This window comes from Myotis nattereri, assembly GCF_964212035.1.
Source record: "Myotis nattereri genome assembly, chromosome: 9".
Classification (NCBI taxonomy): domain Eukaryota; kingdom Metazoa; phylum Chordata; class Mammalia; order Chiroptera; family Vespertilionidae; genus Myotis; species Myotis nattereri.
This window is the reverse complement of record NC_138084.1, coordinates 957,511-975,086: the sequence shown is the minus strand read 5'-3', so window position 1 is coordinate 975,086 and position 17,576 is coordinate 957,511. Positions and strand designations below refer to the sequence as shown.

The following is a 17,576-nucleotide window of genomic DNA, read 5'->3' as shown; positions in this document are numbered from 1 at the left end:
TCTATGTCCCTGATTCTATTATAATCACCAGTTCATTCTGTTCATCAGATTATTGACTTGATTTTCAGATTCACTTGTTGATAGATGTGTATTTGTTGTTCAAAATTTGTATCTTTACCTTTTTCTTCTTCTTCCTCTTCTTAAAGGATACCTTTCAGCATTTCATATAATCCTGGTTTGGTGGTGATGAACTCCTTTAGCTTTTTCTTATCTGTGAAGCTCTTTATCTGACCTTCAATTCTGAATGATAGCTTTGCTGGATAAAGTAATCTTGGTTGTAGGTTCTTGGCATTCATCACTTTGAATATTTCTTGCCACTCCCTCTGGCCTGCAAAGTTTCTGTTGAGAAATCAGCTGACAGTTGTATGGGTACTCCCTTGTAGGTAACTGAGTTTCTTTCTCTTGCTGCTTTTAAGATTCTCTCTTTGTCTTTTGCTCTTGGTATTTTAATTATGATGTGTCTTGGTGTGGTCCTCTTTGGATTCCTTTTGTTTGGGGTTCTCTGTGCTTCCTGGATGTGTAAGTCTATTTCTTTCACCAGGTGGGGGAAGTTTTCTGTCGTTATTTCTTCAAATAGGTTTTCAATATCCTGCTCTCTCTCTTTTTCTGGCATCCCTATAATTCGGATGTTGGTGCGCTTGAAGCTGTCCCAGAGGCTCCTTACGCTATCTTGGTATTTTTGGATTCTTTTTTCATTTTGTTTTTCCGGTTGGGTGTTTTTTGCTTCTTCGTATTTCAAATCATTGACTTGATTCTTGCGCTCCTCTCTTCTGCTGTTGGGAGTCTGTATAATATTCTTTATTTCAGTCAGTGTATGCTTAATTTCTAGTTGGTCCTTTATCACAACCTTGAGGGTCTCATTAGATTTCTTGTAGATCTCATTAAGTTTATCGGCGGTTTCTAGAAAATTCTTGAAAAACCTTATCAGTGTGGTTTTGAACTCTATATCCAGTAGTTTGCTTTCCTCCATTTCTGTCATTTGTGTCCTGTTTCTTTGTCTCCGCACTTTTTATGCTTCCCTGTGTTGATACAGTGGTTTTCTGTGCTAAGTGTCCTCTAGGGCCCAGTGGTTCAGCCTCCCCAATTACCTGAGGAGGACACTCTTTGTGCACCCCCTTGTGGTCTTTGTGCACAGTCTTGTTGTAGTTAAGCCTTGATTGTTGTAGGTATCACTGGGAGGAATTGATCTCCCGGCCAATTGGCTGTGAGAATCAGCTGTGTCTGCAGTGGGAGGACTTCTGTGCTGGAGACACCCCTCTGGGGCAAGACTTGCTTCAATGGGGCCTTGGTGCTCACTGAGTCTTCCCCCTGAGTGTGTCCTTTATGGTTCCACGGAGCTGCAATCTGGATGTTCCCACTCTGACTTCTGGGTTTCCTGGCTCCTGGATCCCTAGGGAGGTGCTAATCTAGTGTTTGCCTGAATCTAACCAGCAAAAGCCTCCCTGCAGGGCTTGGGCTGGGCGGGTCCCAAGGGATCAACAGGGCGGGGCTAGCAGTTATGGCTGCTCTCAGTCTTGCCCTCAGAGGCTTTGCTTCTCAATGTCCCGGTAATTGCTGCGAGCACCCCTTAGAGAAAGCTGCCCTCGAGTTCCAACCACTGCCAGACAATCCTGCTTCTTCCGTATGAGTCTGGGTCCCTAGAGACTCGCCCGGAAATGGAGCTCAGAGCCTGAGACTCCCTCCCGATTGAAAACGACAACTGTGCCCTCAGCCGCCAGCCCGCTCCGCATGCACCTCCGCACCTTAGTATTTTACTTCCGCACTGCACCTCCTCTGAGTCTCGGTGTGCTTTTCTCTTTCCTTCTAGTTGTAGAATTTCCACTCAACCAGCCTTCCTGTGGTTCTGGGTGATGTCCGTTCCGTCTTTTAGTTGTATTTTTGAAGTGGTTGTTCGAGGCAGCAAACTCCGGTGTTTACCTATGCCGCCATCTTGGTTTCCCCTCATCAATGTTTCTAACTCTCTATCCCTCTCCCTTCATATCTGTAAAAAATCAATAAAATATATTTTTAAAAAGAAAAATTTCCTGTGTTGGCATTTGGGTGGGGCCCACACGAGGGGAGGTCTGGCTCTGCCATGAACTTGGCGGGTGTCAGAGGTCACAGCATCCAGTTTCTGTCCAGGGTCCATCCCTTTGGCGCCTCCGCGATCCCCAGATGGGCCGAGCGCCTCCTGCTCTGAGGAGAGTCCCTGTAAAGCTTCCCCTGGTGGGAGGGGGGGTCAGGGCAGGCAGGAGCGTCACTGCCTGGGTCCCCGGGGCCCTGAGCTGGTGGGCAGGACACGCTGAGGGTGCTGGGTGGGCCCCGTCCCCCAGGCTCTTCCCAGGCGCTGCACCCCGCGGGCTGGAGGGTTGTCTCTCTGCCCTTAGCCCCCTCCCCGGCTCCTTGGTCTCTGAGTCCTGGGCTGCCCCCTTGGCCAGGAGCCGGGCGTGGCATGAACTGGGTGACATGTATGAGCAAGTGGAGGACAGGCACCCAGTGGCCACTCTGAGCTGTCATTTCTTCAGCTGGAGGAGGCCTTTCTTTGTCCTTTTTTTGGTTAATCTTCACCTGAGGATAGATTTTTGGTGAGAGGGAGAGGAAGGGGGAGGGGGGGGAGGAACATGGATGGGCTGCCACCTGCATGTGTCCCAACAGGAACCAGAGATTGAACCTGCAACACGACACGAGCCTGGAGCAGGAATCAAACTCAAGACCCTTTGGGGTGCAGGCTGGCACTCTACCCACGGAGCCACACGGGCCAGGGCTCAGAGTTGTGGTTTTGTTTTGTTTTGTTATTGATTTCAGAGAGCAGGGGAGAGGGAGAGACAGATAGAAACATCCATGATGAGAGAAGCACTGATCGGCTGCCTCCTGCACGCCCCCTACTGGGGATGGAGCCCACAGCCCGGGCATGTGCCCTTGTCCAGAATGGAACCCGGGAACCTTCAGGCCACAGGCTGAGGCTCTATCCTCTGAGCCAAACCGGCCAGGGTCAGGGACCTTTTTTAAGTGCCTCCTAAGATGTTCTTCTAGCCAAAAGCTGTGTGACCCAATACACCCTTCGATACCTGAAACTCCAGGGAGAGAGAATGTGCGCAGCCCTATGTTCAGAGCACGTGCCCCCAGCCGTCGCGTGGGAAAAGCCGGGGCACGTTCCGCCTGGAGAACATGCAGCCGTTAGAAAGGAGGGTCTCTGACCCTTCGCGACAGACGGAGGGACCTGGAGCGGATTCTGCTGAACGCAAGGAGCCGGTCAGAGAAGGACAAGCATCACGTGATCTCACCCATGTGGAATCTAACGAACAAAATACACTGATGAGCAAGTAGATCCCGAGCCATGGGAGCAGCGACCAGACTGGCCTCTCGGAGGGAGGGGGGGGGGGAAGAGACCAACCAAAGGCCTGTACCCGGGAATCATGCTTTCCCATCAGAAGGGACGTGCATTGAATTCGCCCCTCCAGCCCCCAGGGGACGCCCTGCTCTGACCTTTCTTATATACAGCCCATGTCTCTTTACTGTTTAATCTATAAATAAACGCTTTAAAAACAAAAAGGACATAGAATGCGACAATTTAACAAAAAGGAAGGGAAATATACAGTAAAGAAATGAAAATTGAGCAATAATGATAAGCAGCAAGAAAGGCAAAAAACACCCAAAAATGTTCACAGGACAATCCCCTGCGGCGGTAACAGGGAAACTGACTCCGCGGCCCGTTCTCTCTCGTTTTCGCGGGGAGACTTGGGTTTTCAGGTGGAGAAGCGAATTGTTCAGATGGGAGACGGTGCAGCATGCGGTTCCGCTGTAACTGGTTCCGCTGTAACTGGGTCCACTGTAACTGGGTCCACTGTAACTGGGTCCGCTGTAACTGGTTCCACTGTAACTGGTTCCACTGTAACTGGTTCCGCTGTAACTGGGTCTGCTGTAACTGGGGTCTGCTGTAACTGGGGTCTGCTGTAACTGGTTCCGCTGTAACTGGGTCCGCTGTAACTGGTTCCACTGTAACTGGTTCTGCTGTAACTGGTTCTGCTGTAACTGGGTCCGCTGTAACTGGTTCCACTGTAACTGGTTCTGCTGTAACTGGGTCTGCTGTAACTGGGTCTGCTGTAACTGGGGTCTGCTGTAACTGGGGTCTGCTGTAACTGGTTCCGCTGTAACTGGGTCCACTGTAACTGGGTCCACTGTAACTGGGTCCACTGTAACTGGTTCCACTGTAACTGGGTCCACTGTAACTGGGTCCGCTGTAACTGGTTCCGCTGTAACTGGTTCCGCTGTAACTGGGTCCGCTGGGCCCTGAGGGGGCGGTTTGCGCTCTGCCCTCTGGTTGGGGAGGAGAAGGGCCGACCATTCGCTCTTAAGTCCCTGGTTGAGGGACGATGGGGTTGAGTTGGTGGCTGCAGCCGCTGGGCATCTAGTCTTTCCAGCTGCGAACCGCTAGTTCCCTGTCTGCCTTGTTCCCTGTCCCCTGGACGGGCTCTGCCCGTGTCTCCCGCCCTCGGAGCAGCCTCGCCTCCCTGCAGCCTGGCGCTCTGTCCAGCACCCAGCGTGTCCTGGGGACGCAAACTCCGGCCAGGCAAGTCAGAACTACAACTCCCAGAATGCCCCGGGCGGCTGCCTAGTGACCGGGCGCGGGGCGGGACTTCCGGCAGTTGCATCAGATTCTGGGAAGCTGTGCCGGGGAGCGGGTCGGGATTCCCAGGATGGCAGGTTCCTCCGCGGAGCAGGGTGAGTGAGCGCGGCGTGGGTCTCCCTCCCGGGCCTGGCGGGGGACACTTGCCGGGGGGCTGGTTCCCGGGCGACAGCGGCGGGTTCTGGGCTGGGCGGGGGCGGGGGCCGAGGCGCCGGGACGCCGCGGTCTGCGGGGCCGAGGGGAGACCCCGGCCTGGCGGGGTGGAGCGGACCCGGGGCGGGGGCTGCCCCTGATCACCGGGTGCGGGACGATCCCCGCCGCGCCCCCCGACCCGTCCCGCCTTGGGCTGAGCCGGGTCCCCGCTGCCCCCGCTGCCCCGGGGCGGGCCGAGCTCCCGGCGTCCGGGGGTGCGCGGGGCTGGCGCTCGGGGAGCCGGGCTGGGACGCGGGGGCGCGCGCCGCACCGGACAGGCCGGGGCTCCGAAGGCTTTCCCCGCGGCGGGCACACGGCGGCCTGGGGTGCGCCCGGCCGGGGCGTCCCGACTCGCTTTACCGCCCGGGAGGCTCCGCGAGCAGCTGCGCGCGGCCCACCGGTGCCTGGTGTCCCCGGGGCGGGCCGGGGCGTCCGCCGGGACCTCCGGGATCCGCGCTGTCGGTGCGGAGAGCGCCGTGTGGGGGGCTCCTGACCGCGGGCAGCCCCGTCCTGTGCCCTGGGCTGGCGAGCGGTGCCGGGTCCTCCCGGGCTGGGCTCCCAGGCCCGGAGCTGGCTGAGTGGGCGGCACCGATGCCAGGGCTGCGGCGCCACAGCAGCTCCCCCCGACGGGTGCGCCCGGATTCCAGCCCGTCTCCACCCGCGGGAGCCGGGCAGCCTCAGATCCACCCCCACACTCCCCGGGGTCGCCCTGGCGGGCGGGCTGGGCTCAGCTCTGCCCCCTCCTCGGGACCAGCCTTGGGTGCGCCCCCGCCTCCGTGCGGGTGTGAGCGCCCTGGATGGAGGCCCCGCCCCCCAGGCGGCAGGAGCTGTCCAGGCGGAAAAGTGCAGCCTGGCTCTCCTTGTCTTTTAGAGGAAAAGAGTGTTCTTGGCTCGTTCGTTGTCCTTGTTAATTCTCACCCGAGGGTATCTTTCCCATTGACTTAGAGAGAGAGAGAGAGAGAGAGAGAGAGAGAGAGAGACATCGATCGGTTGACTCCTGCACACGCTCCAACTGGGACTGGGGATCAAATCTGCAACCCGGGTACGTGCCCTTGACTGGGATTCGAACCCTCAACCCTTGGTACTTGGGCCGACGCTCTAACCACTGAACCACCGGACAGGGCTTGTTCGTTTTTGAACGTAAGTGACATTGTTTTTGCTTTCCATTTCTTTCTTTTTATTTTTTTTTAATTAGAGGCCCAGTGGATGGAATTCGTGCACTCGGGGGGGGGGGGGGGCGGGGTCCCCTCAGCCTGGCCTGTGCCCTCTTGCAGTCCAGGAGCCGTCAGTGGGACAGCCTTAGAGCTCACCAGCCATGAGCCCGGCTTCTGGCTGAGCGGTCGGCCCCCTGGTGGCCAGTGCGCGTCATAGCGACAGTCGTTCCACCGTTGGGTTGATGTGCATACTAGCCGTTTATTATATAGGATAATAAGAATTAAGTTTTATTTTAAGCGGTAAAAATTTACACATACTTGTTTATAAAAGAAGTGGTAACATTAGACCAGGGTGAAACATCACAGAATTCAAAATCACAATTTGGACCTTCAGGACTCCAGGTTGTCTGCCTTTCAGTCCAACGCGGTGAGTGTTCAGAGAAAGTTCCCCCCGGGTACCCTGTTCTCCATCGTCTTCCTTTATCACCGGCATCTCACCGGGAGGATAGCTGGCCGTGGGGCGACTCCACAGTGGTGGTTCCGGTCTCTGGCCGTCGTTCTGTAGCCGTCCTTGCCCCAGGCGTCACCCTGGCCGTTCTGGACAATCCGGGCTTTACTGTCACTCGGTTCTTCTCCTTCAAAGCCGTAGCCGCCACCAGGACGCTCTGACCTGGACCTGCGCCCCTGCAGCGCCGGCCCTAACAGATGCCGTCTTCACGGAACTGGAGCCAAGGTAGCTGCATCTGTAGCAACATAGGGGGGCCCCGCAGAGCCGCTGCCTGCAGGGGGCACCTCCTGCTGAGGGTGCCCACGGAGCTCCACATCGTTGGCAGCAGAGACCGCGGGCCTGAATCTGCAGGGTCCGACCTGTGCGTGATGGGGATGGGACTGAACCTCCTGGAAGGCAGTGGTCCTTGGGCCGGAGCCTGGGAGCAGCGTACACGCTCCGCTCCCTCCGGGAAGTGCGCTGGCCAGTTCCCCGGGACAGCTGTCCTTCTGGGTGCCGGTTGCGCTAAATGCCCAGCAAGAACCACAGTGACCCCGGTCTTCACGGAGTTACAGGCCGACTGCTCTCTAGCCCGCCGCTGGGGGAGAATGAGGTTCCCACACTCTCTCCTTCCCTCGGGCCTCTGGCTTGGATGGCTGTCCAGCCCCTGCCTGCGTCTTCACGGTCCTGTCATCACAAGCCTTCGTTGCTATGGCGAGGCTGTCCCCACGGGAAGGCTGTCCCCACGGCGAGGCTGTGTCCACGGCGAGGCTGTCCACGGCGAGGCTGTGTCCACAGCGAGGCTGTCTCCACGGCGAGGCTGTCTCCACGGCGAGGCTGTGTCCACGGCGAGGCTTTCTCCACGGCAAGGCTGTCCACGGCGAGGCTGTGTCCACGGCGAGGCTGTCTCCACGGCGAGGCTGTCTCCACGGCGAGGCTGTCCACGGCGAGGCTGTCTCCACGGCGAGGCTGTCCACGGCGAGGCTGTCCACGGCGAGGCTGTGTCCACGGCGAGGCTGTCTCCACGGCGAGGCTGTGTCCACGGCGAGGCTGTCTCCACGGCTGTGCAAGTCCGTCCTCGTCATATTCTCCCAACTGCGCTCCTCCATCCTCTTCGTTGTGGAGGCGCACGTGTAGCCTGCCTCTCTGTTTCCTTTGCCACCAAGTCACCTTCCCGGTGGATTCCCAGAGGAGGGGAGAGAGCCCAGACTGTGGCTGGAGGTCTGCACTTGCGGAAGGTGTTCCCAGCACCACCCGGCAGGGGCCGCCGTGGAGTCATTGCTGGGAAGCGTGCCCCCCAGAGCGGCTTTCTGCTTTAACCCCCAGAGCCGGCCCTTCCCTGAGGCCCCTCTGGATGGTTCGATGTCGCCCACCGAGCCAGGCAGCTTCTGCGTGTTGCCCCCACGGGTGCCGTCGCGCCTCTCCCCCTCCTTCAGCGGCTTTGGAGCCGCTGAAGTCTCCCAGGTCCAGGCCCGAGAAGAGGGAGATCCACGGTTCCGAAGCCCGCGGACCCCGCCGGCAGGCCAGGCAGCAGCGCAGGGCCCGTCTCCCTCCTGCTTCCCGTTTCCTTTTGCTGCCTCCGACCCTGGGGTTGGGAGCCTTGGTGAGTGCGGCCTGGTGTGGAGGCTGGTGCTGGGCCGGGTTAACTGCCCAGGATGCCCGATGCCGACAGGTTTTCCTGGTCCTTGACCTCAGGGCATCTCCGGCCAGGGTTCGCCCTGGGACTGAGCCTCCAGCACTTGCATTGCCGCCACCCACACAGCCCGTCCCCAGCGCCCCCTCCTCGGGGGGGACTTCTGTGAGATGCCAGAGGCTCCCCAGAACCAGCGGGGGCTGGGCAGTCTCGGTTCCTGAGGCTGATGGTTCCCCAGCTTGGAGTCCTCCAAAGTGACCATCTTCCGCCGTGGCCGATGTGGCTCAGTGGATAGACTGTCGGCCTGTGGACGGAAGGGTCCCGGGTTGATTCCCATCGAGGGCTTGCACCTCATTTGCAGGCTCCTCCCTGGCCTGGGCCCTGGTTGGGGCGCGTGCAGGAGGCAACCCAGCGATGTGTCTCACATCAGTGTTTCTCTCTCTGTCTCCCCCCTCCCACTCTCTCTAAAAATCAGTGGAAAATTTTATAAAAAGAAGCGAGCATCTTCCCAGCCCTTTAAGGAGGCCCTCGTCCCGTTCCGGGTCCCTCCCTAAGTTGACTCAGAGTTGGTCCCCAGCTTCTCCTCGCAGCCCCAGCATCTGCTGGGAGGGTGGGCGGCAGGCAGGGGCGGGGCGGGGCGGGCTGACCGGGGCAGAGAGGAGTGGGGTCGGGCGGGGAGCTCTGGCACTGGGCCCTCAGTAAGGGCTGCGTGGCTTCCGGCAAGTTCCCGAGGCTGGGGGGGGAGGGGGGCGCGCTCAAGGTCGGGTCGGCCCCTGTCCCGGGTCTGCTGGGCCTTGGGCACAGTCCCCGGATTTCGGTCTTGCCTTTGGCTTTGGAAGTTTCTCTGTCCCCTCCTCGGGGAGGCCGAGGGAGGAGAGGCGCCCGAGGCAGGGAGGCCAGGAGGGACCAGGACAGTGGTGGCCTGGGCCGGCCGCAGTGGGCAGGCCTGGGTGGGCGCAGGTGCCATGAGGGAGGAAGAAGTGGAGGTGCCCAGCTTCCGCCCCGTGGGGAACGCGGTCTCCCTGGGACCTGTGCCCAGGTTTGGGGTGAGACATGAGGCCCTGGGGCACCCCAGGCACAGGTGAGGGCTGGCGCTCGGGAGGGAGGTGGGCTGGGAGGGCCCCGGGGCAGGAGGCCTGCGGGAGGAGGCCTGGTCCCCAGGGGTGGCCGTGGGCTCTCGGCTGCCTTCCAGCCCCTTTCAGAGCCCCGCTGGCGGGCGTCCAACTTGACAGGGGGAGGGAGTGCCCTGCTCAGACGCCCTGCCCACTCGGAGCTGACCTGCTTTTGCTTCCGCCCGACGCGCTGAGGGCAGCGGCTGCAATTACCCTGTGACTGTCTGCCCCACCGACGGGCTCCCGGCCTCAGTGCCCTCCCAGCGGCCGCCCTGCCCTCTGGCACCAGCTGCCCCAGACAGAGCACCGCGTGTGACGCGGGGGAACCCCTCGGGCCCCATAATAACAGGTGCAGCTCGGGCGGTGCCGATGGAGCTGCTCGTAAAGGCCGCGCTGGCGCTGCTGTGCCGGGCGGGCGGGCGGGCGGGCGGGCGGCTGGCTACGTGTTGGCTTCACTAGGCTGTGCGGCCGCGTGGTGCTTAGAGCGGTTGGCGTGTTTTTATTGTTATAAAAAACGTGTTTATTGAGGAAAACGCGAGGGGGAGGGGACAGGAGGGGATGAACGTTCCTGTGTCGCCCATCCAGGACCCCACCCCACAGGTGGGAGTGGGGGGCTGTCCTCCCTGGGCGGGCGGGTGGGGGGCACTGAGTTACAGGCTGCGCTGCGGTCTGGCCCGGTGGCCGCGTGTGTGCTGGGCGGCGCCTCCTGCCCCACGAGCCGTGTCCAGTGCTGGCACGTGTGTGCGTGTGTGTGTGGGGGGCACCGTGTGAGCGGGGTGGGGGCCGTGTGAAGGGGGGAGGGCTGGTGACCGCGGGCCCCGCAGGGGGCGAGCAGAGCCGAGGAGGAGCGGTTGCTGGACGCAGCGGCGCTGGCGGAGGCGGATGCTCACTGTGTCCTGTTCCCCTGGGAGCTGCCTCCCGTGAGGACGGGCCGGCGGGTGAGACCAGCTCTCTCTCTCCCGCAGGTAAAGGCCGGCGCACGCAGCCCCCATGGACCCCTCCGGCCGGCACCGAGCCCTGCAAGCTGCGCCTGTACAACAGCCTCACCCGGAACAAGGTCAGCCCGGGGCCCCGGCGTGGGGTGGGGACGGGTCGTCAGCCTGTTGGGCCCGTGAGTCCTGGTGGGAGACCTCGCTGCTCACCGGGTGTCCTCCCTGCGGCCGGGCAGCGCTGTGCTCTGAGGCCGGGCACGCTGGGCACATAGGGCATACTGGGCACGCCTGACACGCTGGGCACACAGGGCACGCCGGGCACACCTGACACGCTGGGCACACAGGGCACACCTGACACGTTGGGCACACAGGGCACACCAGGCACACCTGACACGCCGGGCACACCGGGCACACTGGGCACACTGGGCACGCCTGGCAGGAAGCCCGCCCTCCTCCTGTGGGTGTGGAGGAAGCCCCGGTCGTTCAGAGCCCCCGAGTGTCGGCTGCTCTAGACGCCAGTGACAGGCCTGGGCGTGTGGCCTGCGGGACAGGAAAGCCGGCGTGTGCGGGGTTGGCTCCGTGGGGATGGCGTGGCCCAGCGGTCAGGCCGTGGGGTTCCCACCAGCGAGCGCACAGCGAACGGGCCCCTGGGGATGCCGGGCCCCTGGATGGCCTGAGGCTGCGGGGGGTGAGGGTCAGCGGGGGAGGGGGTCCCGCTTCTAAGCTGCTCCCTCGGGTGTGGGCCGGGCAGGTGCTCAGGTCTCCCCTGGGATAGGACAGCAGCGCCCGCCTCCCGATTGCTGCTGGGAGCCAGACCAGGGCCATCCAGGTGCTCAGTGCGGCCGGGCGCACAGAGGCCCCATAACAGCTGCTGGTTTTGTGTGTTTTTTATTGATGTCAGAGAGGAAGGGAGAGAGAGAGAGAGAGGGAGAGAGAGGGAGAGAGAGAGAGAGAGAGAAACCTCAATGATGAGAGAGAATCCTGGACCGGCTGCCTCCTGCACGCCCCCCACTGGGGCCAAGCCCACAACCCGAGCAGGTGCGCTGACCGGGAATCGAACCCTGACGTCCTGGCTCGTAGGCGGACGCTCACCCCTGAGCCAGGCGGCGGGGCAGCCGCTGTTGGTCGGGAAGCACAGTGTTTGCTTCCTCTCCCGCCTGCGCCCGGGAGCAGCGTCGGGAGGAAGAGGGCGACCACCGGCCTCTCGCTCCGAGGAAAGTCGCCTTCGCGTCTCGTTGGCCCGCGGCCCTGCCGGACGCGGTGGCTGCTCAGACCGCGCGGTCCTCGTTGAGCGTGGCAGGAAGCGCACGGCGTGGTGGCCGCTGGTCCGGCTGGTCCTGCGGGGCCGCTGTGCGCCCTGTGACGGCCGCGCCTCCGTTTCTGCCGCAGGACGTGTTCGTACCTCAGAACGGGCGGCGAGTGACCTGGTACTGCTGCGGGCCCACCGTCTACGACGCGTCTCACATGGGACACGCCAGGTAGGCGGCCCCCGGGCCTGTGATCTGCTGCAGAGCCTGACATTTGAAAGGAAAGTCAACCCAGCACTTTTTTCTCTTGTGTTTTTGGATATATTTTTATTGATTTCACAGAGGACGGGAGAGGGTGAGAGAGACACACATCAATGATGAGAGAGAATCATGGATCGGCTGCCTCCTGCTCGCCCCACAGCTCTGGTGGTAGGGGGTGGGAGGAGGTAGGAGGGCCCAGGCGCTGGGTTTCCTGCCTTCTGACCTGAGGCGGGCGGCCCCGGCAGGGGTGGGCTGTGGCAGTAGCAGCTGTGGCAGTAGCGGCCTTGATGTACAGTGGCCACCGTGGCTGGGGCGGGCAGTGACAGTGTCCGCTGTGGCAGGGGCAGCTGTGGCTGGGGCCACTGTGGCTGGGGCGGGCAGTGACAGTGTCCGCCGTGGCTGGGGCCACCGTGGCTGGGGCGGGCTTGGTGTGCAGTGGGGAACGGCCTCTCTCTCCAGGTCCTACATCTCTTTCGACATCCTGAGGCGGGTGCTGAGGGACTACTTCCAGTTCGACGTGTTTTATTGCATGAACATCACAGACATCGATGACAAGGTAATGGGGTGCCGAGAGCACATTTCATTTTATTTATTTACTAGATGCCTGGTGCAGGGATTTGTGCCCCGGTGAGGTCCCTCGGCCGGGCCTGCAACATCCCCTGAGGGGTTCTGGATTGAGAGAGGGCACAGGCCAGGCCAAGGGATCCCAGGAAGGGACTGCGGGAGGGCTCCAGGGTGTGTCTGGCCTGTCTCACCGTCCTGATCTGCCGGACCCCAGCAGCAAGCTGACCTACCGGTCGGAGTGTCTGCCCTCTGGTGGTCAGTGTGCATCATAGGTTCCGGCCGAATGGTTGCTTAGGCTTTTGTGTATATAGATTTTGTTTTTAGTTTCTATTTTTTGTGAATCCTTGTCTGAGGATATTTCCCTCCCCTCCTCCCCATTGATTTCTAGAGAGAGAGGAAGGGAGGGAGGGAGGTGGGGAGAGAGAAACATTGATGTGAGAGGGACACACCAACTGGTCGCCTCCGTACTCGCTCTGACCGGGCCGGGGATTTAACCTGCAACCCAGGTACCTGCCCTTGATAGGGAATCGAACCCAAGGCCCTTGGGTGCACAGGTCAGCGCTCTAACCCCTGAGCACTCCGGCCAGGACAAGATAACATGTTAAAGAAACGACGAGGTCGGCCTGAGCCGGTTCGGGTCCCGACCTGCTGGGCGTGAAGGACCCCCTGATGAGTGAGGGTCGCAGTCCATGCAGATGGCAGTGCCCAGTGCCCAGTGACCAGCCCTGTAGAGGCAGGTTGCTCAGGGCCGGGCAGGTCACATGATCACGGAAGGGGCCTTGGGGGGCCGCTGGGGCCACATTGGAACCGGCTCGGGCCGCCGTTCGGGTGCTGGAGGGGGTGTTTGTGGTCATGGGGGGCCCTCACCCCGGTGCACCTGCCGCGGGGCGGACGTGGGCTCTGAGCTGCGCCCACCTGGCCTGTTCCTGGCAGATCATCCGGAGAGCCCGGCAGAACCACCTGTTTGAGCAGTACCGGGAGCAGCGGCCCCGCCCCGCCCAGCTCCTGCAGGACGTGCGCACCGCGCTGGAGGTGGGTCCCCGGCTGTGCTCCCTGATCCTGGTCACGGCCCGTGCGTTCGCCTGTCGCTGGCCTGGAGTAGGGGCTCCTCGGGCTCGGTGCTGAGGCCAGTCCCATCGGTGGGCGGGTGTGGCTCCTGTGGGAAACTAGAGCCTCAGCGCCCTCACCTGCCCCCACTGGTGTGCCCGTCCCTGCCGTGGGCCCTGCCCGGCCGGCCCGCTGCCCCCCAGCACCCCTGGCCCAGGGGCAGAGCTGCGCCAGCTCTAGACTCAATCCCGGGACCTGCAGGGTTAGCTGAAGAAATGGGTTCTTCCCAACTTCGTGTTTTCGTTTTGAAGAAACAGCGTTAGAAACCACTGCGCTACCCAGTGAGCGTGGCTTACACCTTATGCCCTTTAACCATCACTGTCTGTGATAATTAGAGGAATAATCGCTGGTGCACTGTATCTGTGGATAAAAACCTGGAATAAAACGACAGCTTAGCTGTCCTTGAGGGAAGGGCCATGGGGCTGTGGCCCCCGTGTAACCCAGCACAGCCTCAGGAGGCGGCTCTCGCCCATTGTCTTTTTTTAAAATATATTTTTATTGGTTTCAGAGAGGAAGGGAGAGGGAAAGAGAGAGCAACATCAAACCCTACACTGGGGATTGAGCCCGCCACCCGGGCATGTGCCCTGACCGGGAATCGAACCCGTAGCCTCCTGGTTCAGAGGTCGATGCTCAACTCCTGCGCCTGGCAGCCAGGCTCATGTCCATTTTTTATAGAGAAACAGGCACAGGGACGAGGGTGGTTCAAGGTCACATGAGGTGACTGCATTTTTTAAAAATAGATATTACTCTTTCCATTTTAAAAAAATAGATTTTATTTTTTAGAACAAAAAAGATACACACTTACAGAAAATGGGGGGAGCTAGTACCATGAGTTCCTGTGTACCCTGCTGCTTTTGTCTTTAACATCTTGCCTTACTGCCTAGGGACTGACTGACGCTGTTAAAGCGAGGGAGTTAACTGATACATTGTTGCTAACTGACATCTAACAGGGATACATGGTTGCTAACTGACATTTAACAGGGATACATGGTTGCTGACTGACATCTAACGGGGATACATTGTTGCTATGACATCTAACGGGGATACATGGTTGCTGACTGACATCTAATGGGGATACATTGTTGCTGACTGACATCTAACGGGGATACATGGTTGCTGACTGACATCTAACGGGGATACATGGTTGCTGACTGACATCTAACGGGGATACATTGTTGCTATGACATCTAACGGGGATACATGGTTGCTGACTGACATCTAATGGGGATACATTGTTGCTGACTGACATCTAACGGGGATACATGGTTGCTGACTGACATCTAACGGGGATACATGGTTGCTGACTGACATCTAACGGGGATACATTGTTGCTATGACATCTAACGGGGATACATGGTTGCTGACTGACATCTAACGGGGATACGTGGTTGCTGACTGACATCTAACGGGGATACGTGGCTGCTGACTGACATCTAACGGGGATACGTGGTTGCTGACTGACATCTAACGGGGATACATGGCTGCTGACTGACATCTAACGGGGATACGTGGCTGCTGACTGACATCTAACGGGGATACATGGTTGCTGACTGACATCTAACGGGGATACGTGGTTGCTGACTGACATCTAACGGGGATACGTGGTTGCTATGACATCTAACGGGGATACGTGGTTGCTGACTGACATCTAACGGGGATACGTGGTTGCTGACTGACATCTAACGGGGATACGTGGTTGCTATGACATCTAACGGGGATACGTGGTTGCTGACTGACATCTAACGGGGATACGTGGTTGCTATGACATCTAACGGGGATACGTGGTTGCTATGACATCTAACGGGGATACGTGGTTGCTGACTGACATCTAACGGGGATATGTGGTTGCTATGACATCTAACGGGGATACGCGGTTGCTATGACATCAGGGTCTACTCCTTTCCTTAGTCTCCCCACTCGGCCTTTTCTGCCCCGGGCACCACAGGGCGCTTAGTGGCTCTGTGTCTCAGGCCCCTCTGATGGAAGTTGATCAGACTTTCTTTTTTTGTTTGTTTGTTTTATTTTTAATATGTTTTTATTGATTTTTAGAGAGAGAGGAAGGGAGAGGGAGAGAGAAACATTAACGATAAAAGAGAGAAACATCATTAGTTGGCTGCTTCCTGCACGCCCCCTACTGGGGATCGAGCCCACAACCTGAGCCTGTGCCCTGGCCAGGATTTGAACCGGTGACCCCCTGGTTCATGGGTGGAAGCTCAGCCACTGGGCGGACTGTCTTTGTTTTTAATGATCTGGGCAGTTTTGAGGAAAGCTGGTCAGGCACTTTGTGGGACGCTCCCTGCTGGAACATTCCCGGTGTCCGCCCACCCCCGTGGTTGGATTGGGGAGGACATAGCCCCATATAGCCATGGCCGTGGGGAGAGGGCCTCTCGGGCTGGGGCCTCTGTGGGCGGGGCTGGGGGGCGGGGGCTGTGGCCTCTGGGGCGGGGCTGGGGCGGGGCTGTGGCCTCTGGGGCGGGGCTGTAGCCTCTGGGGGCGGGGCTGGGGCCTCTGGGGGCGGGGCGGGGGCGGGGCTGTGGCCTCTGGGGCGGGGCTGTGGCCTCTGGGGCGGGGCTGGGGCCTCTGGGGCGGGGCTGTGAGCAGGGCGGGGCTCAGGGGCGCCCTCCCGTTGCAGCCGCTGGCCGTGAAGCTGAGGGAGACGGCGGACCCCGACAGGAAGCAGATGCTGGAGCGCATGCAGCGCGCAGTGCAGGTCGCCGCCGAGCCGCTGGAGGAGGCCCTGCGCTCCGACCTCGCCGCAGAGGAGGTCGACCGCCGCGCGCAGGTGAGGGCCGGGCCGGGCCGCTGCCCTGCGGGGCTCCCAGGGGGATCCTGCGTCCCGGCCCTCGCGGGCAGTGCGCCTCCTGTCCCCCCCCCCCCCCGCCCCTGTTCCCCACCCCTTCCCCCCACGCCCCTCGGATGAGCAGGAGGCAGGGTCGGTGTGGGGAGCAGCCTTCCCGCGGAATTATCTCAGGTGGACCCTCCCCAGCATTTCTTTTTCTTTTCTTTTTTTAAAAATATATTTTATTGATTTTTTTTACACAGAGGAAGGGAGAGAGATTGAGAGAGAGAGAAACATTGATCAGCTGCCTCCTGCACACCCGCTACTGGGGATGTGCCCACAACCAAAGTACATGCCCTTGTCTGGAATTGAACCCGGGACCTTTGAGTCTGCAGACCGAGGCTCTATCCACTGAGCCACACCGGTCAGGGCCTCCCCGGCATTTCTTAACGGCAGCACCTGCAGAAAGAGGGCGAGAGATTAAAGTTGCAAAGAGCTGGGCGGGTACCTGCCCACCTGGGCCCTCCTGGCGGCTCTTCTGCCTCTGGAAAGGCCTCCCTGCCGACCGAGGGAGGGCACCGCTGCCCAGTGCCCTGGCCCCTTCCTCCTGGCACTCCCTGCCCGAGCTGCCACCCGGGGCTGTGCTGTCACCTGCCACCCTCACCCTGCAGAGCCCCCCTCCCTCCCCCCGATGCCCTGCAGATGCCTCCCCCCCAGAACCCAGCAGAGGAGCGAGATGGCCCTTCTCCTTCACCCCTGCGCCCCCTGCTGGCCGCCCTCTTCAACCTGTGAGACCTCCTGAAGGGCAGAGTGGCCGAGGTCCCGCAGACCAGGAAGTGGCCCGCCCCGCCCTGTGGTTGGCTCTGGGGTCACCTGCTGTGTCCTCACACGGCAGGTGGCGGGGGTGCTGGGTCTGAGCTCCAGGCCGAGGGTCGGGCCCTGGTCTCGGACGAGGGCGTCCCTCAGGTGTGCGAGAGGCCTCGCGTGCTGGGCGTGCTGCGGGGATGCCTGGGCCCCGCTCCTCGGCCTCCTCCCGCCTCCCGGGCGTTTCCCCACTGGTTTCCCGAACACCATTTAAAAGTCCATTTGTATTGATGTCAGAGAGGAAGGGAGAGGGAACATCAGTGATGACAGAGAATCATGGGTCGGCTGCCTCCCGCGTGATCGGGGATCGAGTCTGCAACCCACACGCGCCCTGGCCGGGAATCGAACCGTGACCTCCTGGTTCGCAGATCGATGCTCCCCCTCGCCGGCCGGGCCTGACTTCTGTTCCATACGTTTGTTCAGCCGTTGGTTACGGCCCAGCGTGTGGCTGGTCTTGCTGGCTGTTCCGCGTGGGCCTGGGGGGCGTGTGCCGGGTGAGGCCGGCTGTGGTGCCCGTCACCGCCAGGGGCTGACGGGGCTGAGTTTCCCAGCCCAGCGGCCCGTTCCCGCGGGAGGCGTGAGGTCTCCGCCTGTGACCGGCCCGTCTCCCGCTCCTGCCGCTGCGGGGTCTGGCCCGG

General features: G+C 60.6%; 1 protein-coding gene across 1 annotated transcript in view; it reads left to right on the top strand.

Moving 5' to 3' along the window:
* The first annotated feature begins 4,626 nt into the window (after window positions 1–4,626).
* CARS1 (cysteinyl-tRNA synthetase 1) overlaps window positions 4,627–17,576 on the top strand; it is a 30,550-nt gene continuing 17,600 nt past the window's right edge. Inside the window, exons 1-6 of the mRNA XM_081099530.1 lie at window positions 4,627–4,701; window positions 10,150–10,241; window positions 11,506–11,594; window positions 12,084–12,180; window positions 13,122–13,220; window positions 15,928–16,077. Coding sequence (XP_080955656.1) covers window positions 4,677–4,701; window positions 10,150–10,241; window positions 11,506–11,594; window positions 12,084–12,180; window positions 13,122–13,220; window positions 15,928–16,077 — 552 coding nt within the window. The 5' untranslated portion in view covers window positions 4,627–4,676. The remainder of the gene's footprint in view (window positions 4,702–10,149; window positions 10,242–11,505; window positions 11,595–12,083; window positions 12,181–13,121; window positions 13,221–15,927; window positions 16,078–17,576) is intronic.